Source organism: Mixophyes fleayi, chromosome 3 (genome assembly GCF_038048845.1).
Source record: "Mixophyes fleayi isolate aMixFle1 chromosome 3, aMixFle1.hap1, whole genome shotgun sequence".
Classification (NCBI taxonomy): Eukaryota; Metazoa; Chordata; class Amphibia; order Anura; family Limnodynastidae; genus Mixophyes; species Mixophyes fleayi.
The window spans coordinates 156,205,824-156,229,325 of NC_134404.1; the positions used below are offsets into that span (position 1 = coordinate 156,205,824).

The 23,502-nt window shown below is 45.1% G+C and overlaps 1 protein-coding gene across 1 annotated transcript in view; it reads left to right on the forward strand.

Moving 5' to 3' along the window:
- The window catches only part of DDX43 (DEAD-box helicase 43), a 119,212-nt gene that overhangs the window by 37,464 nt on the left and 58,246 nt on the right, over window positions 1–23,502 (forward strand). Inside the window, exon 5 of the mRNA XM_075202619.1 lies at window positions 7,807–7,888. Coding sequence (XP_075058720.1) covers window positions 7,807–7,888 — 82 coding nt within the window. The remainder of the gene's footprint in view (window positions 1–7,806; window positions 7,889–23,502) is intronic.

Genomic DNA, 23,502 nt, shown 5'->3' on the forward strand with positions numbered 1-23,502 from the left:
ATAATGCATGCTTAAGGTCGGAGGGTATGGGAGTGTCGAGGACCGCTGTAGCTAGTGTGAGAACCGCTGTCCAGTAGGAGCGTATTCTGGGACAGCCCCACCAGATATTCATAAAGGTGCCAACTTGGCCACAATTTCTCCAACATGCGGGGCTTGTTTGTGGATATATAACATGAAGCCTAGCAGGTACATAGTACCATCTATGGAGCAATTTATGGGCATTTTCTTTGATACGGACATTTAAGGAACAACGCGCTGTCCACTCATAAATGTCCGACCATTCTTCTGGATCTAGAGATGTTCCCAGGTCCGTTTCCCACTGCACTTGGAATCAGTCCTTGACCTCTGTGGAGGTGGGGAGTAATGCATTGTATAGCGTGGAAATGAGACCTTTTGAAGTTGCTCCAGAAAGGCATAGATTCTCAAACACAGTGGGAGGCCTAGATGATAACTGAGCCTTGACCTTTTGGTGATAGTGTCTAATCTGTAAGTATTGGGAAAACTGTCCCATCACAAGCTTGCACCGGCCCGCTATATGTCTGAGAACTGAGGGAATGTTTGTGTCCTACTGATATGATTTAGTAGCAATATTACACCCTCCCCTGCCCACTTTGTGTGCATAGGGCGTGCAAGACCAGGCGTAAAGGCTGGGTTTGTCCAGAGGGGTATCATTATCGAAGGTGTGGGAGACAGAGATGCCATTCTATTACATCGGGTCCAGATTGAGAGGGAGAGGGCTATTACTGGGTGAGTTCGGGCGGGGTGGGCGCTGAGCAGTTGGAAGCCAAAGTGCAGAGCAAATCGGTGAGCCTCCCAGGAGATCCGATTCTATATCAACCCAGACCCTAGTTCCAGGCGGAGAGTGCCATTGTACACATTGAGCTAATCTAGCCGCATAATAATTCCGAAAGTTAGGGATGCCGAGGTCACCTGCCATTGGAGGGTGTTGCAGAATACGAGCAGAGACCCTGGGTCTTCTGTTTGACCAGATTAATCCTTAGAGGCTTGCAGCATTTTTAGGACAGAGGGGGGAATTCTAATAGGAAGGGTGTGAAAAAGGTAAAGCAGTCTGGGAAGCAAGTTCATCTTCACTGATGTAATCCGCCCCACCTAAGATATCGTGAGTTTGTCCCAGGGGGCCATATCTTTTTTAAGAGAAGCTATAAGCTGGGGATACTTTGCTCGGTAGAGATTTTTTACCTTTCTGGTAAGTCTAACACCCAGGTATTTAATACACTCGGAATTCCAGTGAAAGGGGAAGTTTAGCTCCAGGAGCTGCTTTAGCTTAAGGGAGATATTGAGATCCAGGATATCTGTCTTAGCTGTATTGATCTTAAAATTCGATACTATGGAGAAATTGTCAATTCTTGAAATAAGTTGGGTAGCGATGTTAGGGGATTGGTGATGGTAAGGAGGATATCATCCGCATAAAGTGCAATCTTATTAGTAGAGAGAGACCAGTAGTCCAGATCTTTAGCTTCCAGCCTTTAACTAAATCAAACTTTGTCCTATTCGGCCTGTGGGACGGCCCGGGGAGCCCGCGGGCATGTTGACGTGACCGGGGTGATGCTGCGCTAGGAGGTAAGCCTAACTTTTCCAGGATTATCGCACCCTCCTCAGGGGTCTTCGCAAAGAGAGGCCTGGACTCCGTGAAGACTTGGAGCCAGAAGGTGGAAGCACCAGCGATAACGATACCCATGTTGACGAAGAGTCTTTGTGGTATCCTTCATCTCTCGGCGTTTCTGGATGGTGAGAGGAGATAGATCTGCAAATAACTGAATATTATTCCCGAGGTATTGAATGGAATCATGGTTCCTCGTAGCCTGGATGATTTTTTCCTTGATGTGATAATGCATACGAAGGATCACATCCCTAGACTGTTGGCCTGGAGCGGACCTCGGCCGCAGCGATCTGTGTGCTCTATCCAGAAGCAAGTCAGCATCCCTGGCGTCCACTAGGATGGTTTTGAAGAAGCCAAGTAGGAAGCCAGGAAGGGCTAATGTGTCCACAGTCTCAGGGATGTTTTTGAGCCGAATGTTATTCCTACGGGCTCTATTTTCCATGTCCTCACATTTCTTCGTCAGGGATGTCACATCGGTGCGCAATGAGGAAATTTCCTGTGTATTGCTCGCAACCGATTTGCAGATTTCATCCGTCTTGGTCTCCAAAGCATTGGTGCGATCCCCCAGATCGATAATATCTTTGCGTAAATCCGAGATCGCTTGGCGTAGTTCAGTGTGGAACGCTGTCTTAATTTCCTGAACCGGGAAACTGATTAAGAGTCTCGTCGTCTGGGGAATTCCGTCCTCTCCTGTCGTATCAGAACTTGGCGAGCGATCCTGCTGATTTTGAGCCATTGGTGTCACTTGTGGCTTTGTTTGCTTTTTACTCCTGTCAAAGAAGTAAGAGGAGTCCACTGCGGGGGTCCGTTTTGCTCTAGATGTCATCACAGGCCAGTTATTATCTAGTTAAAGGTTAATGTTCCAGAAACGGTAAGTTGGTGCCCCTACAAAATGCGACTAGTGCATGTTAGTTGAGAGAAGTATCAGATATAAAGGAGTTACGGGAGAACAGTCGCTCCGTGGTGGCGTTGCCAAACTGTAACTTTAATCCTGCAATGCACTTACGTTGGGATTTGGCAGCCGTATTTAGAGATTACAAACTTTATTTGAGATAGGTAAAAGCTGCCTGTCTGGGATTAGACAATTTCAGTTGCAGTTTTCAAACTGGTCAGAAGAGGGCAGAAAATCCTCATATCAAATAGGATAGAAAGGCCAACAAAAAGCTGTTTCCAGTGTCTGAAGCTCTTTTGTTCCCGTTGCTTGCAGCAGTTTGGGTCTATAGTAAGTCTGAACCCCCACTCTACAAGATGCAGATCAGAGGCAGGTATGACACCAGTGGAGGGTATTTTGCCCGCCACAGGTGATTCAATAGGCAGGGGCTGCAGCACTAACCTGGGTACAGTCACAACGAGCGCCCAACCGCTAGGGATGTTCTGTTCCAGTGCCCGAGCAAGACACTACCACGGGTGCTCCTGGTGGCAATACAATCCCCCTTCTGCGCGTCCAGTAGGCAGCGGCGCCGACTGGAAGTGAGAAGCCGGACCGGAAGTGAGGGGAAAGAGGCGTCGGCAGCACTGAAGACCGCGGCAATACCTGTTATGTGAGGCCTCGGCTCGCAGGTGCAGTGGACAGGTCACCGGACCTCCCCAGATCCAGGTAAGCTGGCTTGATTTAGTCCCTCCGAGTGCTTGGTGTACTTGAGCTTCCGCTGGGCCCGCAAGGAGCTGCTATGCAAGGAGGGTACCAACGAGGGGTCCGCGGGGAACCGCTGAGGTGGGGGCAGCTTTCAGCTAGTTGTCTGTGCTGTGGAGCCTGGGTAGGTCTCAGTCGGGGGACCCCAAGGTCTGGGACCGGGGTAAGCCACGCTCTCCGTCGGCTGACTGGGAGGCCCGTGCCGCGTTGGATGGCTTCCTAAAAGTACCCCAGTGTACCTGGGATATTCAGCCCCACTTTCTAGCAGGCTATTTTAATGCCGGTGGTGGTTTTTTAGGGTGTTTGGGGCCGTTGAGACCGGAGCTCAGTTGAGAGGGAACTTATTGATATGGCGTCCAAGCCCCGCTGGAGTAAATTTTACTTAGACCACACTATGGCCAAACACTCCTTTTCAATTGTGGCACACTCAACCTCCTGGTTCAACAATTTCTTGGTCAAATATTTGCCTGTAAAGCCCCTTCTGGCTCAATACTCATCCAAGTCCATACTGGAACTCATCGTTCTGTACAATAAAGTCTTAAATATAGATTAATGTCCCCAGTACTGGAGCAATCACCAGGGCCCTTCTCAATATTTGGAACATCGGGTCACAAGTGCTTGTCTAGTCTTTCAATTTGGAAAGATGTTTCTTAGGTTTGTTAGTGGCTCGGCTGCAGTGCTGAAATTAGTGACATCCTACTGTAGTACCCTGGAGTTACCAAAATCACTAGTACTTTTTTGGGGTCGTGGGCTTGAGGCCAGTGTCTGTTCTTCTTTATTGTACTCTGATTCTGACCTAACCCATCCTATCTTCCCCCATGGATTCCTTAGACACTGTACTTCTGACATTTGTCTGAACAGGTAGTTCACCTGCCTCCAACATCTTCCATAACAGCTGCATTATTAGTCTTACATGGTACTCCCCATGTCTTACTAAAAATGGTTATGCTGTCTAAGTAAGCCTAGGCAAAGTCCCCAACCCATTCAGCAGGTGATTTATTAGGTGGTGGAAGGTGGCTGGTGTGTTCTTCACAAACTGCATTACTCTAAACTTGTAATAACTGAATGAACATACCTTTTCTAAAGCTTCTGGATTCAGTGGATGGTGCTAATAAAGTTTATTGAAGTCAGAGGTGGACATGATCCCAGCTTCTGCTAACTTGCTTAACAGGCCATCAGGCATAGTTACAAAATTCAGCTGGCGGCAGTCTACTCAGACCACATTGATTTGTGTTTTGTGGAGACCAACACAGCTCAGACTGCTCATAAACTATGTATTGCCAGGATTGCGCCTAACTCCAGTATCTCCTGTGTATACTTTCCCTATCCTCCAAGGAGATTGCTAAGCTTGTGCTGCCTAATGACTGGCCTATGTTCATCAGTTTATATGGTCATGGTGTGCCACAAAGAAATTTCTGCACTAACTGCAGCTTCATGAGGTTAAGGTTCATTAACTTATGTCTCCATTTTTGAAATGTGTGTGACTAAAACAACCTGTGGCCAGTCCTATCATTGGCATGTTCACAACAGCCCTTAATATTTCTTGAGAAGAGTATGCTAATCTTATGGAAGGCATTCATGGTATTGTGTAAAAGAGGGCAGGACTGCTTGTGACTGGGGCAGTTTCATTGTGTGAGTAGTAGAATGGAAGTAAGTAGAAAGCCACATACTGAGTGTAGAGCAGGTCCCCAACAGCCCAGAGTACTAATAACTGATTTGTTAACCACACACCTATATTTGAAATTGTATTAATACATCTAATTTAATAACGATCATGTTTATTTCGGACAGAATTTGCAACATTATGCATAGTTGAGCCATTGCATCCATGCAGATTATCTATGATATCCATGTTAATCTTGGAGTGCTATCATGTCACATTTGAGTGTACTTTTTTGCATTTTACTTTTAGTTAGATTGTGATCATATATTCTTACACTCCAGAATGTCTAACATACAGAAAAATATAAATGTATGCAGTTTATTCAATAATGAAAAATGGGGACACTTCCTGGAACAAATCGTTAAATTCTGTATCTGTCCCTGTATATTAGGGACTGTTGACAACATAGAGGTGCTTGTCATGATTAAACAAGTTTATAACCATATTACATTTCAAGATATGATGAACCCCAGACCGGTGGTAGTCATGTTCTCGACATGAAATTTCGGTATTTCAGTTTGCTCGACACTGATAAAATACAGACGTGATTGTTGGCAGTCAAAATGCAGACATTCACAATGCCGACATTAAATCACAGATACCAGTGGGTCTAGCTGGAGCCACCAGCAGTAAACCGTGTTAAAAATAAAAAGTTTTTTTTAAAAGCGCCTCCCTGCAACCTCCTAGTCATACTAACTGTAGTGCTGCCAACTTAGTGCAGGTATGAGGAGAATCTGGAGAACAAACTGCGTGGGGTCCCCGTGATTATCCTCCAACCCACCCTAGGCTTTGCCAGCCGGGACCGATAGCACCATAGCAGGGGACAAATATAACAAAATAGTGTAAATCTGCGCTTGTGCCACAAAAAATACTGTGATTTAAATACCTGTCGACATTAGTGATACAAACATACTATAAATATTATTTAATTATAAAGTCCAATTTAAAAAATATAGTTATCCAAAACATATGTAGTTCTTATCTTGAATGATGCTGTTCGTTTTTGATAGCCAGTGTGACATGAAAAAAATAAGCAACAGAAACCCTCATAGTGTAACTTAAATATTCCTTTCTCTATATGCAATGAACAACCTATACGTTTTATAAATGAAACTTAATTGTAATCACTTTATTTAACGTCCTTATCCTTTAGTGTTTATGATGAAAGTTTTACAACCCCTTAACATAAAACGATATGTTACCTTTTTATTAGCCCGAAATCTAAATGGTCTTCATATGGCCAAAGTCTCTCTCACATTCCAATTAACTTTCAGATAAATCAATCTATGGACTCCTAATGATTTAATACTGGAGAATGACACAAGTATTGGTTTTCACAACGTTTGCTGCTTCAGTGTTTAGACCTTTTTGTCAGATGTCGCTATGTTTATACTGAAGTAAAATTACAAGCATGTCCATAAAAGCCTTTGACACTTATGAAAAGTACATAACATTTATGCAAAGGGTGAATATTTGCAGTGTTGACCCTTCATTTTGAAGACCTCTGCAATTCGCCCTGGAATGCTGTCAATCAACTTTAGGGCCACCTACTGACTGATGGCCGCCCATTCTTGCCTAATCAATGCTTTAAGTTTGTCAGAATTTGTGAGTTTTTGTTTGTCCACCCGCCCCTTGAGGATTGGCTACAAGTTCTCAATGGGATTAAGGTCTGGGGAGTTTCCTGGCCATGGACCCAATGTTTTGATCCCCGAGGCACTTAGTTATCAGTTTTGCCTTAGGACAAGGTGCTCCATCATGCTGGATAAGGCATGGTTTGTTGCCAAACTATTCTTGGATGGTTGAGAGAAGTTGCTCTTGAAGGATGTTTTGGTACCGTTCTTTATTCATGGCTGTGTTCTTAGGCAAAATTGTGAGTGAGCCCACTCCCTTGGCTGAGAAGCAACCCCACATATGATTGGTCTCAGGATGCTTTACTGTTGGCATGACACAGAACTAATGGCAGCGCTCACCTTTCCTTCTCTGGACAAGTGTTTTTCCAGATGCCCCAAACCATCTGAAAGGGGGGTTCATCAGGGAAAATGACTTTACCCCAATCCTCAACAGTTCAATTCCTGTACCTTTTGCAGACTATCAGTCTGTCCCTGATGATTTTCCTGGATAAAAACACTACGCTTAACCACACTTCTAATTAGAAATAAAATCAGTGTTAGTTCATCAAATAGAATCGTTTATTAAAGTAATATTCTTTATTACCAGACAATTGCTTGATCAGAACAACATAAGCTGCACTTACAATTACACAGTCACCGGCACTCTTGTAGATGTGCTCTTACCCCAGACAGATGGAACATAAGCATGTAGAGTTTTCAAATTCTCCGCAGAGTGGAACAGTAGGATGCCGGCAAATCACTCTATAGCATTTGAGTTCATGAAATACATCTCATCCGACATACAATCACACTGTTGGTATTTTATCAGTCTTTTATATGTCTGTATAAAAGACTGATAAATATGTCAGACTATCTGACATATTTTATATGTGGCAAATTGAAATACCAGCATTTTCATTTTGGCAGGATAAGTGTTTGTTTGTATTTCTTCCGTCGGGAATTTGTACTCAAACCCCCTGCCCCCCTCTAGATGGGGCTAAGTAGCCATGACACTTAAAACACATTATTGGTGCTAGCCATATATAGATAAGTGCTCCTCAAGAGGCTTAGTTAGATCTTACAATAGATGTGGCTTGGCTAGGGTATGCAAAGAATTGATTCTGTATATACATGTGCAAATGTTGACATTGTTTGTAAATTATGTGTGGAGAACTAATGATCTGCCTGTGTATTTCTCTTTAAACTATGTTTGTTTTGCTAGACTTCCTAAGTTAAAAGTTTCATTTGGTCCTTGTCACACTTTTCCTTGTCTTGTAAGATATGCCTCCAATTGGGAAAGATTTCTACAAAGAATCACCAAGCATTGCATCAATGTCTGAAGATGAGGTGGCAAAATGGAGGTAAATGTAAATTTGTGCAGATTTTGTTAAACATAATATGAGATTAATTTATTGCTTATTCATACCATATATTGCATATATCTGCCTTTTTTAACTGTTGCTCCATATTATTATTATTATTATTATCATTTATTTGTTAGGCGCCACAAGGTTTCCGCAGCGCCGTACATAATACAAACAGGAGACCATACAGGGTGACATAGTACACAGCAATAAACACAAAGTACCAATACTTCAGAACTCCGGGCAGACATATGAGTGAAGATGGAGTAGAAGAACAGGTATGGAGACAGGAGGGGAGAGGGGCCCTGCTCATACGAGCTCACATCCTAAGGGAGGGTGGACAAACAGGTACAGGAGGGAGCCATTAAAGTAAGGGAGAGAAGGGTGGGGCTGGTGGAGAGAGGGGAGAACAAGAGAAGGATGTTTGCGAAGGTGCAACGAGGTAAGGGTTAAGTGGATTGTTGGTAGGCTTTGAGGAACAGGTGAGTTTTGAGTGCCCGTTTGAAGGAGCACAGACTGGGTGAGAGACGGATGGAGCGAGGGAGGTCGTTCCAGTGGAGGGGAGCAGCTCGGGAGAAGTCTTGGATTCTGGAGTGGGAAGATGTGATCAGAGTAGAGGAGAGGCGACGGTCGTTGGCCGAGCGCAGGGAGCGGGCAGGGGTGTGAATGGTGAGGAGGTTGGAGATGTAGGGGGCAGTAGACTGGGAGAGGGCTTTGTAAGTGGTGGTGAGGAGCTTGAAAAGGATCCTGTAGGGGAAGGGGAGCCAGTGTAAGGCACGGTAGAGAGGGGAGGCGGAGGAGGAGCGGCGTGAGAGAAAGATGAGTCGGGCGGCCGCATTAAGAACAGAGCGAAGGGGGGCGAGGTGGGAGAGGGGGAGGCCAGTAAGGAGAAGGTTGCAGTAGTCGAGGCGGGAGATGATGAGAGCATGTATGATGGTTTTGGTGGCATCTTGTGAGAGGAAGGGCCGGATGCGGGCAATGTTACGCAGCTGGAAGCGGCAGGTTTGGGCTAGAGATTGGATGTGGGGGACAAAAGAGAGAGAGGAGTCAAGGGTGACACCCAGGCAGCGGAGCTGGGTGACAGAGGAGATGGTTGAATTATTAACCACGATGGAGAGGTTGTGGTGAGAGGGGAGCCTGGGGGGAGGGAAGACAATTAGTTCAGTTTTAGAGATATTAATTTTGAGAAAGCGCGAGGACATCCAGGAGGAGATGGCAGAGAGGCAGTCAGATACACGAGAGAGGAGAGTGGGAGAGAGATCAGGAGAAGATACGTAGAGCTGAATGTCGTCAGCATAGAGGTGATACTGAAGACCATAGGAGGAGATGAGAGTCCCGAGTGAGGAAGTGTAGAGCGAGAATAGTAGGGGGCCGAGAACAGAGCCCCCTATTATGTTGGAGTGCACATCCATAAGTGTTGGAATCGTATGATATGCTACATTTTACATTGCAATCTCCTATAGCTTACATCTTTAAACATGTTGGGTAGCATCAACTCATTAGCAAAGCTAGCCCTCTATCGTCAAGATTTACAAATGCAATTTTATTTAAGTATTTTCAGTCCATAGTTTTTGGTTTCCTAAAAATAGAACGTATTTCTCTTTCATCCATCTGGGGGACACTGCTAACCATGGGGTTGAGTAGGGTAGGGAGGAGTCTGGCACCAAAACAGTTAATCTTTTGCTGCTGACAGACATATCCCCCCGCCAACTCCCCACAGAACTCAGTTTGAAGTAGGTGCCCTAGGAGTAGGGGCTGAAGTTGAAGAGCTGCACAGTGAACTGGGTTCACTGTAATTAGGCTTTTGTTTTTCTTTATTGAAGCGATTTTTTTCTGTTGACTAGCGCACGAGTGGCTCTGTAGCACACAGCAGACTCGTGAACAGAGAAGTAGCTGTCAGCAGGGGATCCGCGGCTCCCGCTGGCAGTTTTTTTACGTTGGAGCAGTAAGAAAACTTCTCACAGTGTGATACGCGGTCTACAAAGACCACTCACACTGCTAGCAGGGTCAGGCGCTGCCACAGGCAGAAAGCGCCGGCGCTCCTGCCGTTCCCCTGGGCCATGGAAGTAGTGGAGTGTACCAAGTCCCCTCAATGAAAGAGGAGGGGGAACTTTGGGTAATGGCCACGCTATTCAGCGCTTTGCAAGAGGGGACATCAGAGAGCAGATATCGGACGATTCCACTTATTGGAGAGGTGGAAATCGCTGATAGTCTGCACAGGACATGCAAAGAGCTGGCGGAAGGGGAGTTATTGTAAGAAGCCCCCCGCGCTGAGCGAGCAGGTGGAAGATTCCTTCTGGCGCCAAAATACAAAAGAAGGAAAGACACAGCAGCCATTCGGAGGAAGTGCAGCTGCTGACAAACATCTCCCTGCTAAGTATCATTTATTCTCTCTATATATGCTGGATAGAGAAGTATGAGTGTTATGGGCACATATACTAAGTAGAGCTTAATGTTATACTATAGCTCTCCTTTTTTTAATCAGAAATGCTAGAATATGTTTAGGAATAATTAGTTAGTATTTCTGATAAATGTTTTGAGTGTTGTGCTTGTTTCGGTTGTTCGTGACTTTATTTCTTTCTCCTAATGATGGCTGATAAAAGTAAAGCAACACGTGCCAAACATATTGTCTGTTCAAAGTTAATACTAAATTAACTGGTGAACGTCTGGATCAGGGGGGCTTTGTGCTGGTTGCGCTGTGGCACCTGTGATGTTGCAGCTTAAAGACAGCTCCATTCAGGGGATAGATCCTCCTGAGTGGGTGGCAGCCTTGTCATAGGGGGTTAATACCCTTGTGAGCCTTTTATCTAAACCAGCAGAGATCCCAGTGGTGGCTATGAGGCTCCCATCTACCTCTGGGACGCAACCCTCAGTGAGGTTAGGAGGGGGAATTAGTAGTTCATTACCTCCAGGGGTCGGACAATCTCCTTCCCCGGCACTACAAGAGTCACCCCAGATGGGGGAGGCTGGATGGTCAGCAGTGGCTAGAGGTCTAGACCGACTAAACCATTTGCTAGAAAATCCTAGGCATATACGTAGTAATAAAAGACATAGATCAGCTAATGCGCTGTTGTCTCTGTCTGATTCAGAGGGATCCTCTGCGGAGGAAGGTGAATTGTTAAGAGGATTCTGATCTTTCATTAATGGAATCAGAAGAAAGCTCTAGGTACCAGGGTATGGACGATCTGGTAAAAGCAGTACGTCAGACCTTGGCATTTATTGAAGTCGAAGAGACAAGGTCCTTGGACCGGTCTCTCTTTAAGAAGGCTTCTAAACAGGTGGTCAGGTTCCCTCCCTCAGCAGAGCTGAGAGATATTGCAGAGGCCTCTTGGAATCATCTGGACAAGAGGTTCACTGTGCCTAAAAAGTTTGGGTCATTATATCCTTTACAGGAGGAGGATATAACCTGATGGGAACAGGTGGCGAAAGTAGATGCGCCTGTGGCGAGATTGGTTCGCCAGACCACGCTACCAGTACCAGGAACGGCTGCCCTACAGGACTCGACTGATCGTAAGTTGGAAACTTTTTTAAAATCGGTCTTTACGGCCGCTGGTACAAACTTCAGACCGGCGTTGTCTTCAGCCTGGGTAGCAAGGGCTATGGAATCCTGGGCTGAGCAGTTAGAGTCCGCATTACAGTATTCGGAACTGCTCCCCCTTGCCATGCACCTTAAAGAGGCGGCAGGTTATATATATATGAGGAGGCCCAGAATTCAGCCCCCATTTCATCTTTTATTTCTGCTACAGCTGTAGCAGCAAGAAGAACATTATGGTTAAGAGCTTGGGATGCGGATTTGGAGTCAGAGATCAATAGAATCCATTCTGTATACTAGTGGGGTGCTATTTGGTCCAGAGTTGGACTCCTGGATCTCACAGACCTCGGGAGCTAAGAGTACGTCCTTGCCTGTGAATACTCCTAGACCCAGGGCTCCAAGGTTTAGTTCTTTTAGACAGCCTTTTCGCGGGGGCGTCTCTGGCAGAGGCCAGACAGTCAGGTCAAGGGCTGCTGGAGGTAGGAGACAGTCGCTTAGAGGAAGGTCATCCTTTTCCTCTACAGCAGGAAGGTCCTCTTCCGCCAAGCTTCCAGATAGTCCGGCAGCATGACTACCACCCCCCTCTGGTAACAGAGGGTGGGGTAGTAGGACGACTGCTTGGGTTCGCCCAGCAGTGGACAGAGTCCTCGGCGGACAGGTGGGTTCAGGGGATCATGAGAAGGGGTTACATGATAGTTGGTAGGGCCAGCTCCACACATTTTTTTTTTTTTTTAACCAGTTTACCCCGCTCTCCTCAATAAAGACAGGCAATGCTCTATTCTGTCGATTTTGCTTCTTTCAAAGAAGGTTATTGTACAGGTTCCGGAGTACCAAAGAAGGGAAGAGTTTTACTCAAACCTCTTCTTGGTACGGAAACCGGATGGTTCGTTCAGAACAGTGCTGAACCTCAAGCAGCTAAATCTTCATCTGAAGGTAGATTCCTTCCGGATGGAATCCCTGAGATCAGTCATAAATGGCCTGGAGGCAGGCCAGTTCATGGCATCAATAGACATCAAGGATGCCTATCTCCATGTTCCGATCTGGGAGGGGCATCAGCCGCTTCTCAGAATCACAGTAGGCTCAACTCACTATCAGTTCAGGGCTCTTCCGTTCGGGCTTGCCACAGTCCCAAGGGTGTTTACAAAGATTATGGTAATTATAGCAGCACTCCTTCACTCCAAGGGGGTGCACATTGTACCTTATTTGGACGATTTTCTAATCAAGGCGTCAACAGTTCAGTTGTTGGAACAACATCTTCGCTTTACGGTGAGGGTGCTGGAACGACACGGTTGGCTCCTGAATGGAATAAAGTCGCAAATGATCCCATGTCAAAGAATGACATTTTTGGGATTGATAATGGACACTGCAGACAGCAGAGTTTTTCTTCCGGAGGACAAGGTAAGGTCCTTACTGGAGTTTACAGACAAAGTTCTGTCGCACAGGAGGCTGTCAGTAGTCATGTGTATGAAGCTGCTAGGGAAGATGGTGGCATCTTTTGAGACACTTCCGTACGGAAGGATTCACTCCAGATGTCTTCAATGGTACATTCTGAGGAAGTGGTCAGGGTCCTTCCTCTGGTTGGATCGCCAGTGGATGAGATTATCTCTAGAGACGAGAAGGTCCCTCAGTTGGTGGTTGTTGAAGGACAACCTAACAAAAGGCAGGTCCTTTGCCCCGTGGGCCTGGATCTTAGTATCCACGGACGCCAGTCTGAGTGGTTGGGGAGCAGTGGTCCTTCACCTAAGGATGCAGGGTCTGTGGTCGGAAAGACAGTCTGTTCTTTCCATAAATGTGCTGGAACTCATGGCCATCTTGAAAGCACTGAAGAGGGCTCAGAGTATTTTACAAGGAAGGCCAGTCCGCATCCATTCCGACAATGCCACGGCAGTGTCATACATAAACAAACAAGGGGGCACCAGGAGTGCAAGAGCGATGAAGGTCACGTTTCAGGTTTTTGCCTGGGCAGAAAGGAACGTGCCTGCGCTGTCAACGGTTTTCATCCCAGGGAAACAGAACGTGCAGGCAGACTATCTAAGTCGGCACAAGGTTCTATCAGGGGAGTGGGCTCTGCATCCGGAAGTGTTCCAGTTGCTGGTGGACAGGTGGGGACTTCCGGATCGAGACCTGATGGCGTCAGAGTCAACGGGAAAGTTCCAGAGTTCTGCGCAAGAACAAGAGATCCACTTGCAGTGGCAGTGGACGTCTTAACAATGCCTTGGTGACTTCAGGTTAGGTTACCTGGAGTGCGAGGATAAATGAGTGGACACTTGTAAAACTACCTATGTACCTATAGATATGTCAGATCTGAAGCAAAAAAATAATAAAGTTTCCTGTGCAGTTTACTATTATAAGGTAAAATACAGCTAACAAAACCAGGTCTGCTAAAAGCATCTCTTGGGTTATTACGGTGACTGACCTCTGACACGTTTCGTGCTGATCGCAGCACTTTCTCAAAGCTCTGAGAGCTTTGTTTGAATACTCCTAAGGGGACCAACTAAATAGGAACATTTGTTGCAACTCACCTTGTTTTCGACCTGACAACCTTTGAAGGCACATGCCTCCTGCGAGTGCAGGGTAACTCCATTAGCGGTGAGTTTTATGTTCGGGTCCGTTGATAGAGGCTGAACGCATTGGCTCCAATCCCCTCCGGAGGGTCGAAGATTTCCTTACTGGTAAAGTATATACTCCATATTCTATCTGGGAGCAGTAATTTAACGAAGTCTATACTCTGTCCACGATTAAGGAGCTTCTACTACTCGAATTTGGAGCCCGCTATGAAGTTTTCAATATTAGCCACTTGAGCCCAGGATATAACGAAACTTTCCATTGATTGGCAACATTCATGTGAATATAATCATTTGGAACTAATTTTTACCAGTGAAGCCAAGTGGCTTTAAGTTATTTGTTCATGAATGGTCTCCGTTTATATGTGGAGCCGGATTATTATCAAAGGACACTATTCTGAATAAGCAGTTCATCGATCAATTAGTTTCTATGGAGCTTCTGTTTATTTTTAATATTTGACATTAAATGTGTGTTTTTATTATTTACCACCTTTTTTTGTAATATCTATATGGAGGTCATTCCAATTAAGATATTATTAGTTTGAACCGCTCTCCACAGCGCAGTCTTTCTTTTGAATGTTATATGTTTCACATCTTTCCAGGGCCTTGCAATAAGCCCTTCACTAGCTGCAGTAGTTAGTGGTATTTGTTTGATATTTATTCAATAGACAGTTTCGTTATTCGTATTTTTGTTGTATTCTCTTACATTTGATTTTAATATTTATATATTGTATTGGTAATTGTATATCAATATAATCTTTCTACCCTCTTCACAAGTGCCATATTAACCCCTAGTGGGTTTTTTCTTTCACCCTAAGCGGATACTAGTTGGGTCCATCACATTAGTTATGGCTGTCAAAGTCCAAAGAGGAAATAAACTTTATTTACCTGTTAATATTCTTTCATTAAAGGACTCCATGGCAGACCTAAATATTCCCAGCCCTAGTTGTTCAATGGAATATATTTTTCAGGTGCAGCTTGGGAAGTTACTCAGACAATGAGGAAGTCGAAAGGTTACATTTATATAGCCGTTGGTGTTATTTTCCTGTCTATGCTCAGCTGAGTAGGATCTTAACCCAATAGTTATGGCTGCCATCGATGCCTTTGTGGATAGAACGTGAACAGGTAAACATAATTTGATTCTTATCAGGACAATTCCAGCTTTTCAACTGCATCTACATATATCATGTACTCTTGGTGTATACAAAGGGCACCAATCTCCTGCGTGACCATAGGGTATGTTGGCTAAAAAGGTAATATTCAGTACTAAGAAAAAAAAGTAAGCGGAATAACATCCAATACTAAAAATGATATTAAACCTACAGTGCAATAAAAGTGGGATGATGTAAATTTCCGTAAATAGTGTGTGGATAAAAGGTATGCCTTGGGTAATTTTATTGATTTATTTTGCTAAGCGAGGAAAACGGACTTCAAAATGCTGTACTAAGGGGAAGTTAATCTGGTTTTAATCATTCTAATGAGGAAAGCTATGGCATGATGTATGGAATTTGTATGAAACTGGATGTTTTAATGCCTAAAATACATTGTTTTATAAATATATAAACAATGATCCTCAGGAAATGTGTTGAAATTACACCAAAAGACCACAGATCTCGATCTACATCTAATGGGGAGTGTCATGTGCAAGCTAATGTTTAGGCATAAATCTGCAAATATATGTTTGTGTATTACTTCCTAGAAATAGTGTGACCTGGTGCTCTTAGAAGCTGTTAGATCAATGGGTTTTGTGGATGTTAAACCACCCAGGGGGGCTGGTAGATAAGGATAGCACCTTATACCATTTATGGCAGGATGGCAAATGTGAATGCCTTTGAGGAGATCTCTTGCAAGACAATGAAATCTCACACATGTTTGGGAGGCCCCAGACAGGCCGACTGCAGAGACTGGGTTGTATGTTAATGACAGATTCAAGCTGAATAAGGGCACAGGAAAAGATCATATCATTTTCTCCAATATCATACATACCAGAGGCATGTGTGGTATGCAGATGAAGGGAAACTTAGGACCTGTTGTGTGAAGGTAAAATCATGTTCGTAAACCATACTGTTGAAAAGTTAGGACGGTGTAAAGAAAACTTGACTTAGAGGTATTCAAACAGCAAAGTCATAAGACCCTAATTTGCATTCTCCCCTCCTGTTGGTTCTGACCTCACAGGGAAGGGGGGCTGGGGGGGCCCTGTAGCTTGACTTTAAAACTGTATTGAAAATGTAACCCTGGGTTCTTCTTCTGAGGGAGTTTAATTGAAGAGGTTCCATTTTTTCCTGCTCCTCCCGGCACCACAAACTTGATTCTAAGTGAGGTATCAATTCTGTGTTTTATCCTTTTTATTTTATAAGAAACAATTGCACTCTATTTGTATGTCATTTTATTATCTTTTTATCTTAAGCATTGTGGATGTATTTTCCATATTAAATTACACTTAATAAGTTCTAGTCTCTGTGTTCTTATGAATTCACGCGACAGTTTGGTCCAGACGCTACCTAATTGAAACGGTGCAAACCTTGTGGTTTAAGTGAACTCTGATTAAAGTAAATTGTGTTGGATTAATGCTAGGGAGAACCGAAGGCTTCCTAAATAAGAGTGTCAGCTCTTATCCGAAACAACCTTGGTGGTGGTAATTAGTATCGCAAAGCTAGTGTGTGGCATAGATAGGGAAGGATTTAATCATTTTAGACAGACCAGGTGGTTGTCTTTGTGGTTGACCCTGTGTCACGTAAGCGTCACGCAGACTCAGTTGAGTGCTGTTCGTGACAAATTGGTGGCAAGCTTGTGGGATATATTTTTAATTTTTTTTTTTTTTTAAGAACTTAAGTGAATTAGGGTTGTGTGATCCCTGAGAGAGGAAATACAGACTAATTCACCAGAGACTAAACTCAATGCTTAAAACATTATAAGACATACAGCAATTGTTTCTTTCCCTCCCCTTCTCTTTTTTTTCTTATCTTTTTTTATTTGGCATTAAACTGAGGAAATGGCTGCTGCATATAAACGTTTGACAAAGGAGGCGCTGATTTCAGATTGTGAGGATGCAGGAATTCCCACCAGTGGCAAAAGTAAGGAGCAATTGATTGAAGCTCTTGTACAGAGGGATGAACATCAACTCACAGTTGTGTCCGAGGAAGAGCATAGCCAGGACTCAGGAGCGGACCTGACTGTGGATATTCCTCAAAACCAGGGACGGTTAATTTCGGATGATTCTAATGGTTCATGTGTGGACACTGCTATGGACGTTTATATGCAAACCGCCCTGAAATATTTGGGCCCAGCGGACATTACAACTAAAATGCAACTTATACAGCAGTTCCAGGAGAAGGAAGCTGCTGACCGTCAGGAGAGAGAGAGACACGCTGCTATGGAGGCAGCAGAGAGGCGCGCTGCTATGGAGGCAGCAGAGAGGCGCGCTGCTATGGAGGCAGCGGAGCGCCAAGCAGAGCGACAGGCAGAAAGAGAATCTGCCGAGCGAGAGGCAGAGAGGAGATATGAGCTGGAGCTTGCGAAGCTCAAACGCCAGCCAGAGACCAGAGATGCTGGTATTAGCAGACCCCGTCCTGAGAATTTCCCTGTATTGGAAAAAGATGGGGATTTGGATACTTTTTTGCGAGGTTTTGAAAAGACATGCAGACAGTATGGACTGGCCAAAGATCAGTGGGCACCATATTTAACCCCTGGTTTGCGAGGTAAAGCATTAGAAGCCTTTGCAGATCTTCCACCTGAGATGGACGGAAATTATGAGGCAATCAAAAGTGCCATGTTGCAACGCTTTAACATCACCCCAGAGGCGCATAGGCAGAAATTCAGAGATTTAAAACGCAGTGCCTCTGACACATATTCAGGACTTGTGGCCCAGCTGTGTGCTTCATTCAAACAGTGGGTTGGAGGGCTACAGATCACCACCTTTGATGCTCTGCAAGATTTGATGATCCAGGAGCAGTTTCTGACTTTGTGCCCAGCTGATGTGAAGGAATGGGTAGTGGATCGTGATCCTACATCATCTGCGGAAGCAGCTAGACTGGCTGACAAGTACACTGTCACCCGGGCACCTGCAGCTAAAAGAGGAACTTTTGTGCCAGGACAGTCTGCCTGGAAAGGGGGCCGGCCAGGAGGATCAACGCCACCCCCCTCAACGCCATCGCCCATTGTTTCTTCATCTTTTGGGAGGGTTGGGGCAAAGCCTGCTGTGGGAGACACCCGCAGGTGTTTTGTGTGCAACCAGGTGGGGCACATTAGTACCGCTTGTCCAGAGAAGAAGACCAGTTCACCCTCCGCTGGGGGGGTACCTTCCCTGCAATCTTCACCAGCTGTCCTGTGTGTTGCGGGACCAGAAGGGGGCCGGAAGGACAACATACAAACAGTCACTGTGGGTGACAAGGTAACTGTGGGGTTAAGAGACACTGGTGCGGATGTTACATTAGTTCATTCAGAACTGGTAGGGTTAGAGGACTTCATTCCAGGAAAATGTATTTCTGTGAAAGGGGTTGGTGGAATTCACCTAACTGTACCTGTAGCCAAAGTTTACCTTGATTGGGGTGCTGGAAGAGGTATAAGGGATGTCGGGGTCTCAGATAATATGCCTATAGATGTGTTACTGGGGACAGATTTAGGAAGAATGTTGTCTCAGTATGTCTGTAATGACGATGTCAATGCCACCCCTGTTACTGTGTTAGAATCAGCTAAGAATACCAACGTTTGTTCCCAGGCAGCAGGGTGTGACAGGGAACGGAAATGCCATATTATACCTGAAGTGTGTAATGATTTTAATGCCGCCCATGTTACAGTACCAGAACCTGCTGAGAGTAACCATGTTTTTTCCCAGGCACCAGGAGGTGACAAGGAAAGAGAATGTATTATTGTACCTAATGCGAATAATGAGGATAATGCCAATAACAGTATTGCATTAGAATCCAAACCTGTCTTCCCACTGACATCTTGTCATGGGATAGGGACAGCGGACATTGTTATTGCAGAAATTGGCATTAATACTGGTGTAAATATTATGCTTACTAGAAATGGGTCAGATGCCCATGTGATTACTTCTGTTGTGCTAGAGAAAGACAATGTTTCTACCCAGGTAATATGCCCAGAAGATGCTGTACAAGGTAACTGGGAGGGCGGGCAGAGTGAAGATGTATATTCTGTGCCTAAACCAGCTGCACACAGAGCTGGTGAGCATGGGGGGGAGACACCTAGTCCTGACCAACGGGAAATAGCGAGTGACAGCAATCCTTACCTTGCTGCTGGGACCTGTAGTTCGAATGTTCACCACTCAGATCTACATCTGAGTTCTGACCATTCATCTGAGTTTTCTATAGAGACAGGGGGGTCAGTGGCTAGCCCACTCTCACTTAGCCAGCCGTCTAACAGCTTAGAGGAGGTAGATGAGGGGCCCAAACTCCCTGTTACTCTACACCCCCAGATAGATGAGTCCAAGAGGGAGGGGAGCATCCTGTTCCGTAGCCCCCAAGATAAGAATTGCATAGTGTGTCCCCACCTAGAAGTGCAGTGTCAGGAATCCCAGGCCATTGTTCCCTCAGGCTTTAACTTAGAGGACATGAGAATTAGAGACAAAGTGCACACTGCAACAGGGTTGGTACATGAGAACATGACGCAGGCCCAGACAAGCCAGAAGCAGTGGTATGATCCCCCTGCCAGGATGATAGAGAGAAATTTTCATGATAATCTGTTGAAGGCTCCTAATGACAGTGATGCGTGTGCCCTGACAGTATGTAGATTGCCAGATGAGGGGAAGAAGGACTTGCCATTGGATCTAGTAGCTGCAGCGCAAGGGATAGGACCCTTTAAGAATACAGAGGTTAGCCCACAGATATTGCCAGACCAGAATTCCCAGCAGTCTGAGATATGTAACCCCTTTTTAACCCTTCTCCCCAGAGAACCTATTGAGACCCGGCTAACAGCTATTCCATTTGAACCAGGTGGGATCTGTGGGAGATGGCTTGGGCTATGACCTGTCAGTCAATTCCCATGCCATCTCTTAAAAAGGGAAGGTGTCATGTGCAAGCTAATGTTTAGGCATAAATCTGCAAATATATGTTTGTGTATTACTTCCTAGAAATAGTGTGACCTGGTGCTCTTAGAAGCTGTTAGATCAATGGGTTTTGTGGATGTTAAACCACCCAGGGGGGCTGGTAGATAAGGATAGCACCTTATACCATTTATGGCAGGATGGCAAATGTGAATGCCTTTGAGGAGATCTCTTGCAAGACAATGAAATCTCACACATGTTTGGGAGGCCCCAGACAGGCCGACTGCAGAGACTGGGTTGTATGTTAATGACAGATTCAAGCTGAATAAGGGCACAGGAAAAGATCATATCATTTTCTCCAATATCATACATACCAGAGGCATGTGTGGTATGCAGATGAAGGGAAACTTAGGACCTGTTGTGTGAAGGTAAAATCATGTTCGTAAACCATACTGTTGAAAAGTTAGGACGGTGTAAAGAAAACTTGACTTAGAGGTATTCAAACAGCAAAGTCATAAGACCCTAATTTGCATTCTCCCCTCCTGTTGGTTCTGACCTCACAGGGAAGGGGGGCTGGGGGGGCCCTGTAGCTTGACTTTAAAACTGTATTGAAAATGTAACCCTGGGTTCTTCTTCTGAGGGAGTTTAATTGAAGAGGTTCCATTTTTTCCTGCTCCTCCCGGCACCACAAACTTGATTCTAAGTGAGGTATCAATTCTGTGTTTTATCCTTTTTATTTTATAAGAAACAATTGCACTCTATTTGTATGTCATTTTATTATCTTTTTATCTTAAGCATTGTGGATGTATTTTCCATATTAAATTACACTTAATAAGTTCTAGTCTCTGTGTTCTTATGAATTCACGCGACAGTTTGGTCCAGACGCTACCTAATTGAAACGGTGCTAACCTTGTGGTTTAAGTGAACTCTGATTAAAGTAAATTGTGTTGGATTAATGCTAGGGAGAACCGAAGGCTTCCTAAATAAGAGTGTCAGCTCTTATCCGAAACAACCTTGGTGGTGGTAATTAGTATCGCAAAGCTAGTGTGTGGCATAGATAGGGAAGGATTTAATCATTTTAGACAGACCAGGTGGTTGTCTTTGTGGTTGACCCTGTGTCACGTAAGCGTCACGCAGACTCAGGTGAGTGCTGTTCGTGACAAATTGGTGGCAAGCTTGTGGGATATATTTTTAATTTTTTTTTTTTTTAAGAACTTAAGTGAATTAGGGTTGTGTGATCCCTGAGAGAGGAAATACAGACTAATTCACCAGAGACTAAACTCAATGCTTAAAACATTATAAGACATACAGCAATTGTTTCTTTCCCTCCCCTTCTCTTTTTTTTCTTATCTTTTTTTATTTGGCATTAAACTGAGGAAATGGCTGCTGCATATAAACGTTTGACAAAGGAGGCGCTGATTTCAGATTGTGAGGATGCAGGAATTCCCACCAGTGGCAAAAGTAAGGAGCAATTGATTGAAGCTCTTGTACAGAGGGATGAACATCAACTCACAGTTGTGTCCGAGGAAGAGCATAGCCAGGACTCAGGAGCGGACCTGACTGTGGATATTCCTCAAAACCAGGGACGGTTAATTTCGGATGATTCTAATGGTTCATGTGTGGACACTGCTATGGACGTTTATATGCAAACCGCCCTGAAATATTTGGGCCCAGCGGACATTACAACTAAAATGCAACTTATACAGCAGTTCCAGGAGAAGGAAGCTGCTGACCGTCAGGAGAGAGAGAGACACGCTGCTATGGAGGCAGCAGAGAGGCGCGCTGCTATGGAGGCAGCAGAGAGGCGCGCTGCTATGGAGGCAGCGGAGCGCCAAGCAGAGCGACAGGCAGAAAGAGAATCTGCCGAGCGAGAGGCAGAGAGGAGATATGAGCTGGAGCTTGCGAAGCTCAAACGCCAGCCAGAGACCAGAGATGCTGGTATTAGCAGACCCCGTCCTGAGAATTTCCCTGTATTGGAAAAAGATGGGGATTTGGATACTTTTTTGCGAGGTTTTGAAAAGACATGCAGACAGTATGGACTGGCCAAAGATCAGTGGGCACCATATTTAACCCCTGGTTTGCGAGATAAAGCATTAGAAGCCTTTGCAGATCTTCCACCTGAGATGGACGGAAATTATGAGGCAATCAAAAGTGCCATGTTGCAACGCTTTAACATCACCCCAGAGGCGCATAGGCAGAAATTCAGAGATTTAAAACGCAGTGCCTCTGACACATATTCAGGACTTGTGGCCCAGCTGTGTGCTTCATTCAAACAGTGGGTTGGAGGGCTACAGATCACCACCTTTGATGCTCTGCAAGATTTGATGATCCAGGAGCAGTTTCTGACTTTGTGCCCAGCTGATGTGAAGGAATGGGTAGTGGATCGTGATCCTACATCATCTGCGGAAGCAGCTAGACTGGCTGACAAGTACACTGTCACCCGGGCACCTGCAGCTAAAAGAGGAACTTTTGTGCCAGGACAGTCTGCCTGGAAAGGGGGCCGGCCAGGAGGATCAACGCCACCCCCCTCAACGCCATCGCCCATTGTTTCTTCATCTTTTGGGAGGGTTGGGGCAAAGCCTGCTGTGGGAGACACCCGCAGGTGTTTTGTGTGCAACCAGGTGGGGCACATTAGTACCGCTTGTCCAGAGAAGAAGACCAGTTCACCCTCCGCTGGGGGGGTACCTTCCCTGCAATCTTCACCAGCTGTCCTGTGTGTTGCGGGACCAGAAGGGGGCCGGAAGGACAACATACAAACAGTCACTGTGGGTGACAAGGTAACTGTGGGGTTAAGAGACACTGGTGCGGATGTTACATTAGTTCATTCAGAACTGGTAGGGTTAGAGGACTTCATTCCAGGAAAATGTATTTCTGTGAAAGGGGTTGGTGGAATTCACCTAACTGTACCTGTAGCCAAAGTTTACCTTGATTGGGGTGCTGGAAGAGGTATAAGGGATGTCGGGGTCTCAGATAATATGCCTATAGATGTGTTACTGGGGACAGATTTAGGAAGAATGTTGTCTCAGTATGTCTGTAATGACGATGTCAATGCCACCCCTGTTACTGTGTTAGAATCAGCTAAGAATACCAACGTTTGTTCCCAGGCAGCAGGGTGTGACAGGGAACGGAAATGCCATATTATACCTGAAGTGTGTAATGATTTTAATGCCGCCCATGTTACAGTACCAGAACCTGCTGAGAGTAACCATGTTTTTTCCCAGGCACCAGGAGGTGACAAGGAAAGAGAATGTATTATTGTACCTAATGCGAATAATGAGGATAATGCCAATAACAGTATTGCATTAGAATCCAAACCTGTCTTCCCACTGACATCTTGTCATGGGATAGGGACAGCGGACATTGTTATTGCAGAAATTGGCATTAATACTGGTGTAAATATTATGCTTACTAGAAATGGGTCAGATGCCCATGTGATTACTTCTGTTGTGCTAGAGAAAGACAATGTTTCTACCCAGGTAATATGCCCAGAAGATGCTGTACAAGGTAACTGGGA